General features: G+C 34.3%; 3 protein-coding genes across 3 annotated transcripts; all 3 read right to left on the bottom strand.

Moving 5' to 3' along the window:
• Nucleotides 1-5,880: 5,880 nt before the first annotated feature.
• Nucleotides 5,881-6,725, bottom strand: LOC129305073 (uncharacterized). Its single transcript, XM_054944989.1, has 2 exons — nucleotides 6,504-6,725; nucleotides 5,881-6,376 (listed from the first exon to the last, which is right to left on the bottom strand). Exons 1-2 carry the CDS (start codon nucleotides 6,630-6,632, stop codon nucleotides 6,233-6,235), a joined length of 273 nt encoding a protein of 90 aa, XP_054800964.1. The 5' UTR covers nucleotides 6,633-6,725; the 3' UTR covers nucleotides 5,881-6,232.
• Nucleotides 6,726-8,457: 1,732 nt separating this feature from the next.
• LOC129307201 (signal recognition particle subunit SRP54, chloroplastic) lies at nucleotides 8,458-14,850 on the bottom strand. Its single transcript, XM_054948091.1, has 15 exons — nucleotides 14,607-14,850; nucleotides 14,289-14,421; nucleotides 13,840-13,907; nucleotides 13,661-13,762; nucleotides 13,388-13,540; nucleotides 13,193-13,270; nucleotides 12,584-12,709; nucleotides 12,371-12,473; nucleotides 11,978-12,078; nucleotides 11,037-11,174; nucleotides 10,811-10,954; nucleotides 10,478-10,553; nucleotides 9,603-9,688; nucleotides 9,374-9,499; nucleotides 8,458-8,934 (listed from the first exon to the last, which is right to left on the bottom strand). Exons 1-15 carry the CDS (start codon nucleotides 14,781-14,783, stop codon nucleotides 8,827-8,829), a joined length of 1,719 nt encoding a protein of 572 aa, XP_054804066.1. The 5' UTR covers nucleotides 14,784-14,850; the 3' UTR covers nucleotides 8,458-8,826.
• A 1,977-nt stretch (nucleotides 14,851-16,827) lies between these two features.
• On the bottom strand, nucleotides 16,828-21,135 carry LOC129307131 (rho GTPase-activating protein 5-like). The gene is made up of 5 exons (XM_054948011.1): nucleotides 20,422-21,135; nucleotides 18,717-18,837; nucleotides 18,397-18,516; nucleotides 18,015-18,245; nucleotides 16,828-17,717 (listed from the first exon to the last, which is right to left on the bottom strand). Exons 1-5 carry the CDS (start codon nucleotides 20,850-20,852, stop codon nucleotides 17,127-17,129), a joined length of 1,494 nt encoding a protein of 497 aa, XP_054803986.1. The 5' UTR covers nucleotides 20,853-21,135; the 3' UTR covers nucleotides 16,828-17,126.
• Between the last annotated feature and the right edge of the window lie 1,204 nt (nucleotides 21,136-22,339).

Genomic DNA, 22,339 nt, shown 5'->3' with positions numbered 1-22,339 from the left:
AAGAGTTCACTTAGGGATTGGGAGTAGTTAAAAATTCATATGGTATTTTGGCTGCTCTCCAATGCACTAGGGTATAGCCTTATCCTACAGTTTGTCGAGGGACTGTCCTATAGTTTGTCGAAAGATTAGAACCTAGCTTTCTCCACTAGTTTACAAGGAGAATAGCTTAAGAAATATGACACCTTAGAGATATGAGAATAGGAGAAGCTATGGTCTTAAAGTGAGTTATGCGATCTTTGGCTAAGTCACACCTCATAATTAGTGAGCTTAAGTAGCCCAATCATGCGAATGGAGCCCTATTCAGTGTTATAGCACATGATTTCAGTTAGAGAAAATAAAAAGGATATAAGGTTGGTTGATTATTGCCTATAAAAACTTATGATGTGTCACACATTTTGAGTTGTGACAAATCGTGTGATATATCGAGTTATAATTACATGTCTGACTGTCTTTTGATTATGTACTTAGTGTACATGAGATGAAAATGAGTTAAATATAAAATGATAAGTTATTTGTGTATACAAGCATGTTTTAATAATTTGGTTTGATATGTATGCGTTTATCTACAATTAATATATAATTACATAGGGTAGATTTTACCTTGATTACTGAGTAGCTAAACTCACCTCTTTCATTTAAAATTTTATAAGCTCTAGCTTTGGTGCAGAGAGAGAGAAGGCTTAAGAGGCTAAAAATTAGTTCATTCCTACTATATGTCTCCTAGATTATGTTTAATTCTAGGTTACATGTTATTGCACCTGCACTATTTTATTGTTGCAAATATCTGAATTATATTTTTGGCCCTAAATATTTGTGTATGATAAGATATATGTTGATAATGCTAAAATACTAAAATAAGTGGAGCACTGATGTTTCAAACTTGTTGTGATTGGTTTTGATGCAATGCAAGGCAAAATACCTTCCCCTTCTGTTTTTGGTGAAAAAAGGGTTGGGGAGTGATTTTGTATTATATTGATATTTAAGTGCATACAACGTGTTGTACTGGTAGTCCTAAGTCTAATAAACATGGTCTGGGTGTTAGGAGTAGATTTTGGCACTTGTTGTGGCTTTTGGACACCCTTTTATGTGTGAAAGTTGTAAAAAGTGGTTAAATTGTGTTTGACAACTTCCTAGTGTGACTTGTTTTGGAAGTAAAACTCATACCATTAGTTAGTTTATAAAGAGAGCTTTTCGTAGACACCTAAATATGTCATTTAGACGTCGGACGAAAAATTAGGGCGCGTTGAAAGTTTCCCAATTCTACTGTCATTAATGTGCAACACGTCGTGGCACATAGGCGCCTAAGCTGCAGTGCTTGGCGTAGCGTGCATAAGCATAAGCCGTGATGCTTTGCCTTATTCTGTAGCTGATAAGTTGTTCTTTAATTGTTTTCATTCTTTTTCACTCTTCTAAGATATCTTGTGCTTCCGTAACTTGTTTTTACTTTGATATAAGAAATTATGATTGATTTAAACTCATTTTAATTATGAAAACTTGGGATCCCTTATTTTAAAACTAAAACTTGGTAATCTCTTAAATAGGTTAATCATTTGATTACTATGAATTTGATTAGTTAATTGTGTTTAGTAGTGAGGGATTTTACACTTACCCTCTCACATGACTTGTTGTTCCTTCAGCTTCATTTTCACTACTTGTTTTTGAAAACCCAAAATCTAATCTAAATTTGGATAATTTTCTACTCTGATCCTTTCTTGCTTTGTTTCAATGTCTTCTGTTAAGGCTTAAGACAAAAAGAGGATAAACCCTCTTAATGATTCTACAAAATCTTTTGATGATCACATCATTGCTAGATGGCTTGTTCCCTTGGGTTGTCATCCAAAACCATATGGCTTGATCTAAATCTATGTAGAACCATGGCTATTAAAAAGAAATGTTACCTAAAATTCCACTCAATTCATAAGCCCACTTATTGCATGCCAAAAGCATAATTCATGGATTCTACAGATTAGGGAGTGCTTGGTATACATGACTTGTCTAATTATGATTCATTTTAATAATCACAAAGCAAGTATGTTGTTTTTCACCTTAGTGATAGTATTGTGCTTTCAAATAGAAAGTATAATATAGGCGGCATATTTTTTTAAAAAAATAGTTTTTAACAAGATTTTTTGCTAATTTATGGCCACTGTTGGAATGGTCAAATTTGAGAATCTAATCTACAATTGTCATTTGACCTCTAATTTTTTGCTTCCTATTCATAAGTAGAGATTGAAATGAAAAAGGCAGGATAATGCTACATAAACACAATTCATAGATAATACTAAGTGAACCACAGACATGGAACTAGACAGTCATAATTGAATACATTGCACTTTGATTAGTTTTTGCCAAACACACTAACAGATTGCTTTTATATTGTTTCAAAATTATATAATTCAAATGCCTTCCTAATATAATAGTTCAGGTAAAAAAAACAAACAATAATCAAGGATTACAAATTAAAAGAAATTCAATTTCATCTTAGTTGAGCAAATCAATCAAAGAGTAAAGTTTTTATGAACTAAAAATTAAATTCAAATAAAAGCAATAACAATAAGCTTGAGGTAAAATAAGCAATCAAGAAACACCTTAGGAATTATAATCCTGTTTATATTTTGCAATTCAATTTCTTCTAGTTATTGAGTTTAATTTTCACTTTAGAATCAAGGCTCTAATTTAGATTTAAGTGTTTGTTGATCATAAAAACCCATTATAACTATGCTATGATATCTCGTGCAAGTCAAGATTAATTACGCACAATCCTTATAAAAATTACTTAGGGCTCTTAAGTATATGTCTATCTTAGGTACAAATTAGATAAATTATAACCCTATGTTACTTAATAAATAGTCTAAATGCAACCCCCTTAAAGGTGAATTTTAAAATCCAAGCACATACTAGAGTTGGTCATTCAATAGCATGCGAATAAAGAAATTCATATTAAACGCTAAAGCATCCATTACCAAAGAAAAATCTATCTACAAAGTATAAATATTCATAGAATCCTCAAGAGCTAAACAACATTAGCCACATGTGGCTTTGAATGTGCATAAAAATTCAAAGTCAACATAAAAAATGGGAGACATAAAGTAGAAGAGAAGAGTTTCCATAAAATCTACTCAAGAATCATTTAAATCACTCTCCAATCTTTAAAAACACCTCCATCACCTTTGTTGGAGCTACAAAATTGCCTCTCTAACCTTAGAAACTATTCAGAACGTCAAAATTGTTGAAATCCTAGCCTCCCATGACTTAAAGCCAAGAAAAATTAATGTCACGCATGCCTCGCTATCTTTTATTTCTTTGTTGTTTTGCAACACATATATGCTATGGCAAGAGCCACAGCCACCCTTCAAATTATTGATTTTTTTTATAATTTTACTTATTTTTCTTTCTTCAATTTCTTTTCTCATCTTGTTGGGTCCACTAAAACACAAGCACCACTCATTTTACTCAAAAAATACTAGCAAATTATAATGATTAAACAAGTTTGAAATTATCCAAAAGAAAGGTGATAACTCTCTAATTGCTAATAAAATCTATTTAAAATATATAAAAATTAGTGAGTCATTAACATGCAATGGGACATATATAGTGTCTTTTTTGATCTTCACAACCTATGAAGAGATCATGTGGAAGTTCCTTAACCTGAATTATCCATTTCGATAAGAACTTTGTAACGTGATTAGAGTGCTTCGAACACCATCTGAAATAACATCAGTGATTATAATGAAATGAGTCGAACTAGAAACTTTGCACATTTGAGCTATCTGTGAGTCATTTATTGAGTAAGAAAAACTTATTCAATGGAAAGCAACTCTTATAGAATAGTTAGACTAGCCACAAGTATATATAGGTTCCAAAGTAAAGGTTTTAAATCATGAATGTTGATGAGGACAACACTGCTGAGCATGACCAATACTTTGTCAAGTAAAATAGATACGAACAACTCATTCATAGTGGAGCAAGAAATTTGTAGAAAAACTTGTAAGTAAAGAAATAAGTCCTCTAACTCATAAGGTTCATTAAGATTTAGCATAAATTTGAATTGCAAGCTATAAGACATATATAAACTTCTTTCATCAAACTATAAGAAAGAACTAAGAGTCAATCCAATCAGCTGAGCTATATTAGATGAGTAAAGATCCATATGAAGACCCGTTGCATGGACCCATAAAGGTGTATGAGATATTCAAACTTTATTAAGAGTAGTGAATAGAGACCATATCTAGAAAACTATAAGAGGTCCTTGAAGAATCCATGGTCCAATAGTATACACGTTGATGGACTATGGCCTACAAAACACTAATGACATGGCAAAAGAGCTTGGAGAGCTTGAGCATGGTGTGATAGAGCAAGGAGCCTAAGGTATGGATAGAGCTAAGGTAGCCCAACAATTCAAGTCTAATGTACTAAAAGATCTTTTGCATTAGAGGCCAAATGACCAGAACACGAATCAAAACTATGAAGTAAGCCTTACATGTCTCATTAAGGATGTCTAAAAACTAAACCCATATGGAGCACACCCTTGAAGCCAAAAAAGAGGTTTTATGTGTGTTCATTGTGCTAAAGATCCAAGTCCAAGAAGGCCCAAGTTCATTTGGTCAAAACCCTAGTTTACTTAATTCAATATGTGACAAGTATGTGATTGAGGGGAGAGGAGTGCAAGAGGCGTCCAAGGAGCTAGTCAAGGAGCATTAATACGTGTCTTTGGAGTCATCAATTAATTAGATAAGGAGCAAGATTGGTGTGATCTCTCATTGACTTTGAGGACCTCCTTGATTGCTCAAGATTTAGTCCACACATGCTTTCCTATTCTTGTGGAGAACCTGATTTGTTTCCTTTTATTTTGAATCAAAGACTATTTAGTTTCCTATTTCTTGTTTTCAGTAATTAGGAAAATTAGAGTCTTACATTTAGTTTTTTATTTTATTAAATTCAAGATTACTTTTAACAATTTGGGAAGTTTTGGCTATTATAATCCCATAATTTAAGAAAACACAATTTCTAAAATTATGTGGCTTAATATTTTATTTATATTTTCAAATTTAGGGCATTAATTAGGGTTTTGAGTCTTATCCTTACCTATATAGAGGTGTATTTCTCTTCCTTGTAATCTAAGACCTATTAATTAACAAGATTATCCTTATAGTTAGGGTTTATAACTTTTATGAGCCTTAATACTTGTATTGGAATCCCGTAACAAACTTCAAAAATTAAGATTACTAAAGGCAAGTGCTTTAAAAAATCTTCTCCCTAATCTTTATCTTTTCTTTTCTGTAATTATGTTTCCTTCTTCTTGTTCTTCTATATTCTCATTTCTTTCCTTGTGTTTTTGTGTTTGTTTTTTTTTTAGAATTTTACTTATAACTAGCAAGGTTCCACCTCAATACCCTATGTCATATGTGCTCCAAGTCCGAAGTTGAGTGAAAACATAGCAGAAAGTAGTTCCTATAGTATAGAACAATTCGAACCTAGCCTTGAAGTCTCCAATACATGCTAACGAGTGTTTGAAGCTTCAAACGATGAATCTTTTTATTGTCAACCAATCTAGCAAAGAGATAGTGATGATAATACAATCTTTTATGCTCTGTATCTGAAAACTGAAAGAACTCAAACTCCATCTAGGATGAGATGCTGTTACATGAATTTAGAAAGCAAACTTTGCAGAAGGTGAAGGAAGACAGCACGGACTTACAAGAGAGAAGAACTCTCCCCACAACATAACTAGAACTTTATGATAGTTTGAGATGAGTATGACTTATATTATGTATATTCATATTCATATACTGATATTATTGATATTCAAGTGGCGACATTTCAATCGTGGCATTACTTGAATAAAAATAAATAAATCATAAAACAATATTACAATAATAATTTAGAGAATACTTTTAAACTTTGAATATTGAGGAGGATATTTCCTAAGACTCGGCATTTAAAAAGTATGCTTACATTTTTCCTTCTCCCAGATAAAAAATTGACCTTCCAAATAGTGGGGACATAGATTAAAAAATATTAGGTAACTTCATTTCAAGGCAGATAATATCAATGTTTCAATGTTTCGGAGTAGAGGCGTTGTTTGTAAGAACCTCTGCTTGTGAGCAAATCAAACAAAAGAAAGAGACTTGACAATTAAAAAGAAAAAATTGGGGGGGGCCAAAAGCAACTTAGATTGCTATCTAATCTGATATTTATATAAATCTTTTGATAATTATATCCTTGGGGAAGGTCATTTCTCTTTTAGCTTCTTGGTTATGGCAAAGGCAGCTCCAGCCACAGCTGCAACTATGCCTGCAATTATAATGGCAGATTTTAGTGTGCGCATGGCTTCCTTCTGCTCCCTCTCCTTCTTCAGTTTGGCTTCCGCTTGTTCCTTCATCCAATAAAACAAATCAATACAACATATATGCAAGGCACTAATCCTTATTAATCTATGCAAATCAAATTTATTCAAAGAATAATAGCTGCGATTTAATTTATCAGAAAAAATAAAAAATGACCTTGTTGAAGGCGGCAACCTCAGATGAGATAGGATCAACTTGAACTTGCCTATTGGCTTCGGGATTCAATTCACCGTCTATATCTGCAGGGGGAAACGTTTTATCTGAATTCTCGAGTGGCGTTGCCATTTTCTTTCTCAGAGGCTCTGAAGCAAGCTTTGTTTAAATGGTTATGGTCGAATTGAGGAGAGAAATGGAGGAAAGAGTGCTTTCTTGATTATGGCTTCACCATGGATCGCCAAAATCAATCAATGCCAACAAGTTTTGTTCATCCCTTAATCGACACGTGGCCGTGTTCTGAATGTTGAGGCCGTTATGGTTTTGAGGGTGTTTGACGAAATTCCTCTCCTTTCTCGCTAACTTTAGGAATCTTTGATGCTAATCTTTTGCGAAAGTATACTTATTATAAAATTAGGATAATTTCAATTAGCCCCTTTAATCCAACATAATTTCAATCAGTTGCTCAAAACCTTGAAATTTTTACTTCAAATTTGAGAAAATGAAATGAAATTAAAAAGATGACTTAAATGACCTAATTGTTTTTTATGAAGTTAAACATGTAAACAACTAATGTATGTAAAATAAACAATTGACATTGGTGGAATAAAAGTAGTAAATTCATAGGGTGTTATAATATTAATGAAAGTTACAAATTCTACTTATATCAATCAATTGTTTATTTTTCATATATTAATTATTTATTTTTTTATACGAGTTGTTTATTCACCTACATTCGCTAAGGATAAAAAAGTCATCTGAGTTATCGCTTTAATTTCATTTCAATCCCCAGCTATGATATGAAATTTCAGTGTTTTGAAGGATTAACTGAAATTACGTTAGATCAAAGGTAACTAGCGGAAATTTTCCCTGTTACAATTTAACATTCAGGAATGAAAATGTCCTCTCTCTTTTTTTCCCAATTATTTGCTTGCTGTGGTAAGAGATACGTATGACCGTAAAGCTCCTCTATGGCTGTATCTTTGCTCCGTGCAACATTATTTTCACTATGGTTAATATAAAATTGAAACTCCTAACGGCTAACGTCCTCATGACATGCATGCATTTTTTATATAATACCAATACCAATCGTTTTCGTATTTCTTTGAAAAAAAGACAGAAAAATTCTTATAAAATATGTAAATGATAATAAGGTCTTGCAAAATGTCATAAATTTTCTTAAATTTTTAGAGACTTTTCTGACACTACTGATTTTTGCTAAGATGACTAAAATACCTTTAATTTAATTTTTTTAAAAAAAGCAACAGCTCTGATTCCCAAAAAAATAAATATCAGTTACTACTTAAATTTAAACAATGACTATTTTTCTTTTAGCAATAATTAAAATGGAATGAGTAGTCACAATTTTTTTGTGCAAATTTTTTATTTACTAAAATTCAAGTGTTATAAATATCTATGTGACCACTTTAGTTTAAGCATTAAATTCTTTTTTTTGGGTAATGACTAAAACAAAATAAGGAATTACAAGTGAACAAAAATTATATAAGAAAAGTTATAGTTGCTTATTTTGTTTTAGTCATTAATAAAAGAAAAGTAGGCATTGTTTAAGCTGTAATAGTTATGAATAAAAAAAATAATTATTACTTAAACTAAAACAGTCAATATGTATTCTTTTGGAGGCCAGAGTTGTTATTTTATTTATTTTAAACTGGAAGTACTTTAATTATTTTATCAAAAATCATTAACATCAGAAAGATTCCCAAGCACTTGAGAAAAATTATGACATTTAGCTGAATCTCATTGCCATTTATATATTTCAAGGTTTTTTTTCCCCCTCATTTCCCCTATTTCTTTCCTTGATTAATAAGATTCAAGAAGTTTATTAATTCCAAGAGATGCAGATCTATGACACACATGGAAATTATTGTGCATCAAATAACATCAGAAGTGTTTGTTCCAATTTTACCTAATATTTTCTGGAAGTCGCATTCTTGACTTACTTGAATTGAGTTGGATCAAATCATATTGGTATACCATACATACATTTCAATCCAACAAATATGGGGACAATTCCAGACTCGAAGGCCGGAAATACAAGTGAAAACTTCTGGATAGTCCCCGTGAGCATAACATCATAAGATATATAATTAAGATTGTACAAGAATTACACTCTGGCCCAGATTTCCACATCCTAATCATTTCTGCCAAAATTACATCAAACTCTGTGGGAGCTCATAAGCATTGATTTTCTCATGTGAACGTACTAAATATCTCAGGGAAAGAAGTAATATCAACCAAACAGTCGAATGCTGATGACCGTTTGAACCAAACTTTGCACTACAATGTCAAGTAGATAGTGATATTTTCAATTTCCAGCCCCAAATCCTCGAGGACTCGGCCTTGTTGATGCAGAGTCTGCAAATTGCCTTCTTGCTTCCGATCTCTTCCTCCTCCTTGCAGTACCCGGTGGAGCCTTGTATGGTAGAATGGAGAAACCAAAAGGCGTCAAATTTTCATCTCAACATATGCACACAAATATAAGCACAAAATTCAATATTTTTCCTCCTTTATTTTTATTTTTCTTTTTTATATATTCAATTGATCAATTGATACCAGTAATTCTGTAAGTTTAATTGGACTTTAAAGGTCCAAAGTTGTACAAGGTCGTAGTACTTTGGCACCCTGCCAAAGGTTGATTGGAACTTCACATGCATTTTAATTCAAATCAAATTCAACGGGTGAATTTAAATCAACTACGAGACCAATTTGCAACAGGGCCAACAGCAATTGTAGATTTTGATCTTAACACATCGGAGATGCCCGAAAGGACAGCGTAGAAGAGGTTTTCACATCCAAAAACTATAAGATTCTAACTCCTAAGAATATCACATGCACAGAAAATGGATTTTTACCTTTTGCTCCGTTTTAAGTGCCTCCTCAAGATTGCTAAGTGTTGGGATAGATCCCCCTTCCATCACACCCATCAGATTTTTCATACGCACACGCATTTGGAAGAGCTGAGCCACAAGTTGGCTTACCTGGCATTATTAAGATATTCTGTTCAAGCATCACACTGAGAGGAAAACCACACCTTTAGGCTCTCCTACAGTAAATGCTTCAAAGAATATCAGTTCCACGTACCTGCTGCTCTGTTTTCCCTGAATCCTGAGCTACCCTTTTCCTCCTGGCAGGAGATTCTGCCAAGAGCTCTGGTTTTTCTCTCTCCTCTGGAAATAAACAAGAAAAGTTAGATGGAATGAACCAGTCAATGTAGATTCAACAAAGTGAAACTTAAGTCATCAAAGCTGCAACTGTTTTTCCCCATGACAATATGTATATAGTAAACATCAATAAGCTGTCGTTACCAGCACTCGTGCATGTATTCCTTGCAATTTGTTCAGGATATTTATCTTATCAAGGGAGTCTACCATTGCCACGTGAATAAAGATATTAAAACTTGCATGAAATTAATGACAACAATGTGCTATAATATATATATATATATATATAGCTTGATTTATCATTAATACCTAGAGTAATTCGATTCCTATAAGAATAGGAACATGCTAAATACGAGCATTGAAGCTTATGAATGTGAAAAGCATATAAATGGAAACATAATATGTCCGAGAAAAGAACTCAGGTGGAAAAGGGATTAAGTATTGATTGCAAAACCAGGAAAACTTGCTTGATGAATAATGCAACACTGAGGGGGATTGATTTCGTGTTCAAGTACAAAATAAATTGTGGTTAGATAACTCACAACATATCCTTAAACACTTAAGTTTCGATAGACATGACCCATCACTTTTGTTAGAGAAATGAACAAGCAACAAAAGGAAAAAGTAATGGATTAAATGACAAAGGTAAACCAGGTCATAGCACATCATCCAGTGCTAAGTCCAGTTTCTAATTTACTCCAAATACTCCCATGTTAAAGGACAATGCTATATTGATGAAAATGATACAAGGTTTAGTTAACAAATATGACTTCATTGATCAGAAAGAGAACAGACCAGGGGTCATTGCTTCTATCATTGCTTCCATGAGCCTTAAACTCTTCTCTGCTTCTCGAATTTGTGCAGGAGTAATCTGGTTGCATAAAATTAAATGATAGTTAAACATAAGTTTTTGCTTATTCATTTCACTAATATTTTTCTTTTAATTTATCCACAGAAACAAAAGGACAAATACAGTTGAGAAAAATTACCAGGTGCTTGCAATGTGCAATTTTCAGTTTTGTAAAGTTCAAAAGACATCTCCCTTATTTCCCATTGTATTTGCAGTAGCGCATGCATAAAACTATCAATGACAGAAATAATTGGGAAAACTCGTGCTAAATTTCATACCTTACCCATGCCAGGAATCATTCCAATGACACGAGACACAGAACCCATTTTTGCTACAGCACGAGTTTGTTTTAGAAAATCATTAAAGTCAAACTTCGCACTCATAATCTTCTTTTGCAGTTCTTCAGCATCTTCTTGACGCATCTACAAATATATGTGGTTAAGAACCTAAAATCTTATTTTCATTCTATCAAATGAACAACTTAGGAACATGCAAGAAACTCACAACTTCTTGCGCCTTCTCTACAAATGATAGAACATCTCCCATTCCTAATATTCGCCCTGCCATTCGATCAGGGTAGAAGGGTTCAAGATCATCCATGCGTTCTCCACGTCCTACCAGTTTAATGGGCTTTCCAGATACCTGCCATTGTTGTACAATCCAATAAAGATAAATTGTACGAGAGAGAGAGAGAGAGCACTTGACAATAATTAATTATGCTGGTCACCTTACAATTCCAAATAAGCTAAAAAAAATATGGTGATGATAAATGTCACTAAGAGGAAACAAATAGCTACCCTAATTAAAGGATCCCATGAATCATCTATGGGTATATTTTGTTACTTGAAAATAATTCCAGTTACAATGGGCTTATGAGGATCCTTTGATAATATGCTTTAAAGCCAAGGGGCATAGGTATAGCTGTATCTATCTCCTTGAGAAAATCTGCAATAGGTACTTACACTCGCTAGATGGGATCCAGGATACAGCCCAGAGTCCCTGGAAGCTATTTTTAACATCTCATAGTTAATTTCCAGAATATTTTTCAGGAATTCACTAGGCTAACACAATGCTATAAAATGTGCTTCAAATCCATCTTTAAGAGAACCACATCAAAGTAGACTAAGAGGTCAACCATTAAGATTAGTCACTGAAAAGGCTATCAACTTTTCCAAGCTGCCACAAACATTTCAACGAAACTGTTTCACAAAAAGGAGCCTAGGACATTAACCCAGTCTCAGCATAATTGACACACTGCATCAAGCAACAGCAACAACAGCCAGGAAGACACAATTTAAGGTCATTAGAGAGGCACGTGATCTTGAAAGTTCTAGCATGCAATTGGATACATTGTTTATGAAAGCAAAGACCTATGTTTGGCAGTACAACATACAAAATAAAGCCATACACCTCCCAAAAAAAGCTAAGAGAGAAACAAAGCAAACCTCTTTGACACTTAAAGCTGCTCCACCTCTTGAATCTCCATCTAGCTTTGTCAAGATGGCACCTGTTATCCCAATCTCAAGATTGAAAGTAGTGACCAAGCCTGTTTGCAGAAAATTGTGGAGCCAGATTATTTTAGTAGCTTTAAGCGTCAGTCTGTCATGATATTATCAGCTATATCATTTACACAACCATAGAAAGACAGATAAAAGTAGGATCAACAACATGATAAAATTTTTCTCCAAAAATGATTTCATATAAAATTATTGTGCTCAGTCCAAACAGATGGAGTAATGGATATATTATACATTAGACACAAGTATGAAGGTAATATTCTATTGCAATGCAGGCTTTAAAAATGTTTCACCAAAGGGTAAAAATACAATTATGAATACCTGCTGCTTCTTGGCCAGTCATTGCATCCACAACTAGCAAAACTTCTGTAGGGTTTATTGCCTGCTTTACTTCTTTTAACTCATCCATCATCGCTTTGTCTATCTGTTTTATAACAAATTAACATTAATCAAGAAACAAAAATAACTTCATAAAATACACCAGAATCATGAATATGATTATTTACTATTACTTCCCATATTATAAAGAATTACCTGAAGTCTTCCAGCAGTGTCAACAATAACCACATCAATTTTCTTCCTTTTTGCCTCTTCTAAACCTTGTTTAGCAATTTCGGATGGTTTAACATCAGTACGTGCTGTATAGACAGGCACATCCACCTGATACAAGCTATATCTCATCATGAATATATGATTAGGCATAAAAATGCTCGTAGAAAAATAAAATAGAGTCACAATGTCAACTCTGATAATTTGATATCGGTATCTATGGTCTGAAATCACCTGATTAAGAATTATGTGAGATATGCAGAATGTACAAGCCGTCTCTTCCATATTTTAAGAGCCCAAAAGATAATTAAACACACAGGCAATTGCAAAGAGGAGAAAATGCTAATGAGAGAGAGAGAGAGAGAGGTTCAGAAACCCATGAAAAAAAAAACCCACTTCCAAAGGTTCTTATTTCAGGCGGAAAAAACTACTGTGCTTTGTTATTGAAAAAGGCAAAAGTAGCTAGGCAAAGGAGTCCACGCAAAAAAGTAAATTTAAGTAGATAGTTGCTTAACATCTCTGATAGTATCAAATAGATGTTTGTTGCTCTAGGAATTGAAACTAGTCAACTTTAAAGGAATTCGATCATAGTACCTGTTTACCCAAAATAACTAGTTGGTCAATAGCAGCAGGTCTATACACATCTCCCGCAACCAGCATGCAGCTCTTCCCCTATGGTTCCAGTTAAGAGGACTTGAGTCAATATAAGATAAACAATCACGTATTACCTGCAAACAAACTAAAAATATAAATCAAAGAAAGTAAGTGGAAGGGAGATTGCCAGTGCACCAGTTTCTTAAGATAATTTGCCAACTTTGCACAAACAGTCGTCTTCCCAACTCCCTGGAGTCCAGCCAATAGAATGACAGTGGGCCCGGCCTTGGAAAAAACCAATTCAGAGACCTCTCCACCCATCAATTTAACTAATTCATCATGCACAATCTGTTAAGTCGAACATCCAGTATGAGCTTCCTAAAGACACTATTATAATAAGTTTTCCCCTAAAACTAACTGTTATCATCTGTTTGTACGATTTATTATCAACTCAATCCATAATTTTACCTTAACCAATTGCTGATCTGGTCTCACTCCTCGAATCAGGCCAACACCCACAGCCTGATCACTGACGGCTTGCACAAATCTTCTAACAACAGGAAGGCTCACCTGCAAACAGAATGTGTTTTACTCGATCATTTTTATGAAGATATAGTAAAATTCCAAACCTCTTGAGATTATCTTACATCTGCTTCCAAAAGAGCTCTCCTAATATCTCGCATAGGCTCCGCAATGTTCTCCTTAGTCAAAACCTCTGAATCACAAGCACATTTACTCGTAGATAATTTACATATTGAATAAGGTTGGAAACAACAAGAAATAGTTAGCTTTAAAAATGAAAGCTCCAAAATCAAGATGAACAAACAAGTCATGAATGCCGTTTGCTGTGTTTCAACTCCCAACTTGCCGCATACCTTTTGATCTTTTGGTCATATCAAAAGCCTGAACAACTTCACACGGAATCACTTGTAGCTACTCTAATTTCTTTAGGGTTTTACTCTTCCGCTACGCGTGTTGGTAATGTCAACAAATTAAAAACTCTAAATTTTACCATTACCATGGAGAAATAGTAAGCTAGGAATGCAGGATGATAAAAAAATGAGCACACACAGCATTGAGACTTGAAGATTCAAACCTTCTCCTCTGAGCTTGCTCCAAGCAGCTTCAAGCCCACTCGTCAGCTGCCCGAACATTTCCGCCCTTACCACACCGCGCATGTACCTTTTGACAATGCCGCTCTTGGAGTTCACCCAACCCCAAATTTCATTCTGCGAGCAATTTGCAAAACTAATCACCACAAAATTTGTGAGGAAGAACGACGAAAATTGGAGCAAATGCCTCGGTTATCTTAAGTTGTTCCCGAAAGTACTGAACTTCTTTTACGTACTCGGACAAGACAAGTGAACCAAACAAAAAAATAATCGAGTCATGCTTCAATGTTTCTGAGACTTACTGGGAGCAAATTTTTCGAAGAAAGTGCGGCAGCGGTCGTTGAACAGGTCCAAGACGAGCAAAGCTTGGCTGATTTCGTAGCAGGAATTGTAGAGCAGAAGCTTCGGTTATGAGGCAGAGAGTGAGCAGAACTGGAGAAATGGCGGGAGGTAACGGTTGAGAAATGTAACGCTTCCATGTGCCAGACTGCCAGCCGGAGCTCCCTCTCTTTCCTGCTCCGTGTGTTATCCACAATGATCCGTTCGTTGACGATGCCCAACGTGGGCTTTAAATCCTGTATCACGCGACCCACTGTTCACAGTAGTTTCTTTTTCTCTGGTCTGACCACGTGGCGACTCTTCAATGAGTTAATGACAAAAATACTAGTATTTTAGCTTCAGTTTTGCCATGGATTAATTTCTTCAGTAATGGCAAAAAAAGTTCATTTCAGACTCGATTACCCGATCATTTTATTTTCATTTTAAACTAGATATACTTTTTATGTATTTTATAAGTAGTGCAGATGAATGCATATTTTATATTAATCTTTATTTTAAATTTTAATCAACTTTTTAGTAATTTTTTTGAAAAATACAATCATTAATTTTAATAATGTTATCGAATTTTATTTTTAATTCTTATAATTTTTTAATATTTTTAGTTCTTACAGTTTTAAAAAAAGTGGGAGACGTTACTCATTTTTATATAATTTCAATGTCAGTAAGTTAAAAATACTGAAAAAAGAATTAAAAGAAAAATTTGATAAAATTATATGGATTTATAATTATATTTTTTTAAAATATTTTATAGAAATAAAAATATTTTTAGTTGGTTTTAATCTTTTTTCAATTATAATTTAATTCTTGACTTACAAAGCCATTTTCTTAATCTTAAACAAACAAAATCTTCAACTAAGAGTGGCATTATTTTTTAAAAAAATGAATAAATAAGGCGATGAAATTTAATAAAGATGAGATATAAATTATAAATTAATAATAGTTAAGTTTTTTTAATATATCAAAAAAGATAGTCAAGTTTCATAATATAAAACCAAAATTTATATACACAGGAGTATATATATTATGGTAAACTAAAATTTGAAAAAATTGATGAAAAGGACCTTGTTAGAAAGAAAATTAGTCTCAAGAACTAAATGCAATTGAGGAACCAAAGTTAATATTTTATTTATTAAACAATTTGAATAAATGATCGAAATACCCCTATCTTTAAACCAATAAAATTGAAAAAAAAAGAAAAAATAAAATATGCTTGTTCAACACATATATCTCAAGCCAAAAGGCTTGCATTCCAAGCTAGTAGTCTTGCATCCAACCTAGAAGCCTTGTATCCAAGTCAAAAGTCTTGTACCCAAATCAAAAACCTTGCATCACAGCCAATAACCTTGCATCCTAAGCTAAAAGCCTTGTACCTTGAGCTCTTAAGCCAGAAGCCTTACACCCAAACAATTTCTTACACCCTTAAATTGCTTGGGTGCAAGGCTTCTAGTTAGAGTGCACGGCTTTTGACTTAAGGTGTAAAGCTTTTAATATGAAATATATGCGTTGAACAAACAACCTTTGTTTTTTTTTTTTAATTTCATTAGTTTAAATAGAGGAATATTTTGATCATTTATTCAAATTATTTAATAAATAAAATATTATCTTTGGTCTTTCAATTATATTTGATTAGTGGAACTAATTTTCCTTCTAACAAGGTCTTTTTAATCAATTTTCCCTTAAAATTTTTGTATTTATAACTGTTGAGTTGTTATTCAATTTATTTGTAACTCAAGTAAAATTATGTAACCTACCTATCATGCTCCTTTTTTTCTTTCTTCATGGATCATGGATGGTAAGCTGCCGCTATCTCCTTTGGCTTAACCCCTCGGTGAAAATGTCACACTATAATGAGCGCGAGAATTCGAAAAACTATTATACCAAGTGAACAGAGTCTTGTACGCCTTAGACTATGACCACCACTTTAGCCAAAGCTCCCGATATTTTATTCATGTCATTTCACAAATTAATTTCTAACCTATACTCATCTTAACACTACAACTTTAAAGCCTTCAGAAAAATGTTTATACGGTTGCAAAGATAAACACACACACACACACACACACACACACACATCATTTAACTATCCTTTCTCTTTAATTCTTTCCTTACCCTTCCTCTAATCATACTCTAAAACAGAGAACATGTGGCACAGTCAAAGCCTTCGAAGCTCATGCGCATTGAAGCTAAGCGCAGAAAGGGGTCAATCTGAATTCATTGAACTCTACAATAAGGGCTAGAACCAAGCATGGTTACAGAAATACAAAGATACATGGTTAAGAAACTCACACCCAGAAACACGAATCAGGAAAAAAAATGAAGCCAGCACTAAAGCATTTCCAAACAAGCATTTTTCTTATCCTATTCACCATCTATCAGATTTCAGCATCTGTGATCTCACAATAGATATCCATAGACACAGAAATGAAATGGCTGTAGGGCAGCATCTCCTCGTTCAGGTAATGAGATACACAAAGCCAATCCTTTCATCGCCAAGCTTCAGCCAATTCAGTTCTAGAGTTTATGCGCCCAATAATGGCAATTCCCCTGTTCTTCTCTGCATGGCCTACTGGTGGCAGCTCAATCACCTTTTCGGAATACTTCACTGTATTTGATTTGCTCAACGGGAGGTTTTTGCTCTTGCAAGCATTGACTTGATCCGCCTTCGTCAAACCACTTAAGCTGACTTGAGAGATAACATTGCAGGGGCAACTGTCAACTAGCAGCCTGTTTCTCCGAGAAATGATATATTCAGCAGTAGCTATTGGCAAAGTTTTCGACCCACTTTCAGTTTCAGATCCATCTTCAGAAATGTGACTAGGGCTTTGTGAAGAAGGCTCCTTGGTAACGACGACTTTTTCCTCTTCTTCACTTATGTCCTTTCTGTCTTCACTGCCATCCTTGAAATCCAGGCAGGAAGGGCTCTGGTGCCTGTCATCATCAAATGAATCTAGGTTGGAAATGGGATTCGATTCTACCATAGATTCCTCCCTTTCTCGCAGTGTCTTTAGGACAAGAGTCTTGAGAAAATTCATCACTTGCACTGCATACATCAATGCGGTCAAGGGATCTGCCATCTGTAGTACATAGACGTTAGAATTTGTAGTCAGTCATTGTGCCACGGACACTGATCAATAACATAATTTACATAAATGAAAAGCAGCCACAGCTTTAGCACTGAAGGGAAATAGTTTACATGTATGATGAGAGCAGCATAACCCAAAATTTAGGAAAGATATGAAAGCAGATCAAATTCACAGCATTGAAGAAAATAGCTGATATAATCACCAGGATTAACATAATTTTAACAGATTAAAAATCTAATCGCAAATAATGGTGATGAGTGTAACAAAAAATACATGATATTAGCTTACTTGAGTCATATTTGGTGCAAAAACCATTGCAATATTACGTGCACTCATCTTGTTCAAATGTTCCAGTTGAGCAACATCAGCCATTAGGTTTATTGCCCAATCCAGCAAAGCAGCTTCTGTTGGCGGAAGAAGTCTTACAAGTTGAGCACATTCTTCTTCGGACTGAGACTGCATCACCTGCTCTGGTGAAAGAGGGTCCAGTACTCCAGATGGAAGCTCTCTGAACCAAGCCTGCAACAGAACACCACAAGATCAAATTTATGCTTTCAAATGTATGCCAACTTCACAAGATCGCACTACAACAATATAATCCAGGAACCTAATTATAAATACTTTTTCCAAACAGTTCAGGATAAAAAATGAAGAATAAACCGGGTAATACCTTTATAAGGCCTGCCAAGCAGTGCACATCTATGCCATCTGGTACTACACCTCTGTTTAATTGTTCCCTCACATACTCTTCTTGACCATTCTCAGCATTAATTCTGAAGATTCCTTCAGCCTGCATGTGAAGGTTCAATATTTCAAGTTATCAAACAGTGAAGTGCATAAGAGCCTTATTGCAAAATAAGAAATGAACATAAGATAAAACTTAGTTTTCACATCCATTGATCAGCAATACTTGACTAAGTAACAAAGTAGTTTAATCTAACATTAGACACTAACCAAAAATGGTAGGAAAGGATATGCAATGCCAAATACCTGCAGGCCTCCTTGTACATAAAGTTGTCTTTGCAATAACAGGAGTATTGTGGGTACACTATTTCCTCTGGCATCAAAAGAAAGTTGCATAGATTCTGTTGAAACCCCAAAAACACTTGCACTGTGTATCATAAAATAAAATATATCAAAACTCAATAAAATGATAAGTTTTAAGTATGAATGCATCCGTCAGATATGCCATATGAATCAAGTAGAAAATGCTGCCATAAGTAGATGAATAAATAGATGATTAATCAGCTAAATATAGATAGCAGATGCATTAAAGTTATACCACCAAGAGTATGTTGACAGGTGTGAAAATACAATCGCCATTGTTTCGTTTTTATATGCAGTAAAATAGCTTTTTAGATCGAACACATCACAAAATTGATGAGTCTTAACTAAGTTAACAGCATAAATTCACAAAACTTCACTTGTGCACTTCTTCAATCAAGTTCTACCGAGTTCAAATATAATTAACATATTTTCCCTTCTTTTCTTTTATTTCTTAGTGCGTGTCGGGTTATTTGCTACATGTTAAAAGTTTAGGCAGTTGATTGCCAAGACTATAACTACAGGGGCTCATTTGCCAAGGGATCAAAGTTAAAGGGTTGTATGCATTTCAGTTATTGACTTATGTTGGTAGCCTAAACTCCATAGAAGTGTATTACAATTTCAAAGAAAGAACTGACAACAAAACCAACAAGGAAACAAAAGGCAGAAATGGAAAATTCAACAAAAAAAGAGAGGAGGTAAGGGGGAATACTGTTTCTATGTCACAGCATATAATTTCAAGCTGCTATGAGACTTCAACTGTAAGGACTATGATAAGAGAACCACAACGGCAATGTAAGTTCACCTTGCACCAGGAGGTTTCAACTTAGCATATTAAAATTCATATTGTCCTTTGATATCGGATTGCAGGAATTTATTGAATATCGGTACTACAAATGCAAACTGTGACCAACGATTTACTATCCTTCGATACAGATAAGAAAGACAGAGGCCTGTTTGCAGCCTACTATATCAGATTTAATTTATCCAAGAGAACCGTAGAGATTATTAGAGCCATGAACTACATTGAATTAGAAGTTTTTGCATGTGGCATCTGCCATTCAGGCCTTCCACAGGGTATTTCACAGTGCAAAAATGCCACGCAAGTTTAATTAGTAATGTGAAAACAATGGGTTTGAAATAAAATAGCAGTAAACTGGACATAGTTTCGCAATAGATGAGATGATCAAGCAAATCCTGTCAACAATAGGAATTCCAGATTTCCCTTTTTCATCTGATTAAACAAACCTGCATAATGATGCAATTTTATTTGTTATTATAGAAAAGCATCGATTAAGAACAATTAGTGAATTTTTTAGGCAAAAAAAAAAATGTCGCCACTGAAACTGGGTTTTCAAAGAAAATACTTAAAAGGTGGATTTTCATGGTCATCCAACAACAGCGACAACGTCAGTAAAATTAGTATTCTCAAGGCATGAATTTAATCCGAATCATATATGTTATAACGGATTCTGGAAATAATTTCATGAAGATAGGAACATTCGCATTCGAAGAACAGAGAAACAACTATATGATATCGAATAACGTGTATAAAATTCATCGCTAGTAAGCATAAATGAAAAAGATTCTTCAAATCCTATTACGCAGAATACAGTTAGCAAACATGTTCAGCAATTCCATATCAACAGACCTGGCGCTAGGAGCTCTTCTGGGAACTTCGGGTTCAAATTCGACAGGTAATCCAAGAAAACCATGAAAGCGATCGAAGGTAACATGTGCAACATGGCTGACATTGGAAGGCCATCCAATCTCCATGGAAGAGAGCTCTCCTCTACTAGTACTGCACCCAATCAAAGATTTCCTGAAAGCAGTAACCAAAAGTGTCAAAATAGACAGCTGATCTCCCTCTCTGTCTCTTTCTTTCCTTTTCCTGTCCCGTACTTGACCTTCCTCCTCTTCGACCTCCTCTGTAGCCAAATGGACCTGGACCCCCTCATCTACTGTGGGACTGTTTATGAGGGAGCTTGAATGAGACCCATCATTGGGTGTGATTCGCCCACATGGACTAGAAGAGCTTGAGGTTGAAGGTAAGTGAGATGGGGATTGGAGTATTTCAGTCATATTGGAGCACTTAGGCGGTTAGGCCAAGTCTTTGTTTATTCTGTTGTGCGCGAAAAGCCAAGATTTTGGTATGAATATGGTGGAGTGGAGTTTGATTCAAGAAAGGGTTTTGGAAGGTGAGACGATTTCATCATCACTGTACCTTCCTCTGGCTGGCTTTAGGTCATGGAGGGACAAAAAGAAGGGAGTGGGTCCAGATTCTCGCGTGGGAAAAAGGATCAGAAGATTGTAACGAGAGATAAGAAAGAGAGGTGGTTGGACAGAGATGGTGGAGTAAGAGGAAAAAGGGAAAAGAATAATGACGGAGCGGGACAAGGAGTTCGTTTAATGATACCTATGTGCAGGGTTTTTTTTTTTTTTTTTTTTTGTTGGGGGGGGGGGGTTAATATTAGTTCACAGTATTATAGAGTTGGCAAGTTTTGATTTTTTTTACATTAAAAAGAAAATTGAGTGGGGTCAGAAATTTACTAAGGTCAAAGTGGGCTTCACCCCTTCAAAGCACTATATGATCTCATATTAACGAGGTCATCAGACACGTTATTAGCAAGGTTCAAAGCAACGTCGTAACACGGCATCATAGAGCTGGCAATGATGTTTCCTACGTTACCCATTGAAGCAATGCTAAGAAGCACAAAACTTGGTTAGAGAATGCTGAAAATCACAGGCGTGTTTTTCCTTTTCCTTTATCCATGCCACTGTTCTTTGATCCCTTGATTAACGTCCATTTTAAGAAGAATGACACGTGAATACTGAATGCCATGGGAGTGATCAATTTAAAACTAATAGGAGAAAATTATTTTTTTTAATCATTTAACTTTTAACTCAACCCTTTAAATATGATTTGCCATGACTTAATTTTTTAATTCTCATGCAGTCCCTCAACTTTTAACTTATTTATAACTTAGTCTTTATTTTTTAAATTTTTTTAAAAAATTATTCTATTAAATAAGAAAGATAAAAAAATGTTCATGTCTTATTCTAAAATATCATCCTCTTACTCTTTAATGTGGGATCTAAGCTAGCATAAAAAAATTAATAAAAGTTAAAGAATTGGATTATAGACAAGTGAAAAGTTGAGAGATTGAGTGATAGATGAGTAAAAAGTTGAAAAGATTGAGTTGCAACGAGTTATGCTTTGAGAGATTGAGTTACAAGTGAATTAAAAGTTAAAGGATTAAAAAATTAATTTTTTTAATTTAAACTAATTATTCAATGATATTGACAAGCTAGAAAGAGGCACCAAAGGTTTCATTTCTTACCTTTTCGGAGAATTGTCCAATTTTTTAATCTTTTCGTCTTAATTTCATCCTTGTGCATAAATTTGTGTGGCCATTTCAGTGTACACATTTAAGGCGCCCTGGCCAAGCCCTTGACTCCTAACTTTTGTCTTATTAAACAAGTAACTCCAATAATGCAAAGTTACTATGAATATCGTGGTCCACCGATTTTATCATGCTGTCTCCCTTTGTCCTTAAACTTCGCCATCG

Source organism: Prosopis cineraria, unplaced genomic scaffold (assembly GCF_029017545.1).
Source record: "Prosopis cineraria cultivar Desert tree isolate PC_DT_omini unplaced genomic scaffold, ASM2901754v1 PC3, whole genome shotgun sequence".
Taxonomy (NCBI): domain Eukaryota; kingdom Viridiplantae; phylum Streptophyta; class Magnoliopsida; order Fabales; family Fabaceae; genus Prosopis; species Prosopis cineraria.
The sequence above is the reverse complement of the archived record's forward strand: the minus strand, read 5'-3'. Positions and strand labels throughout refer to the sequence as shown.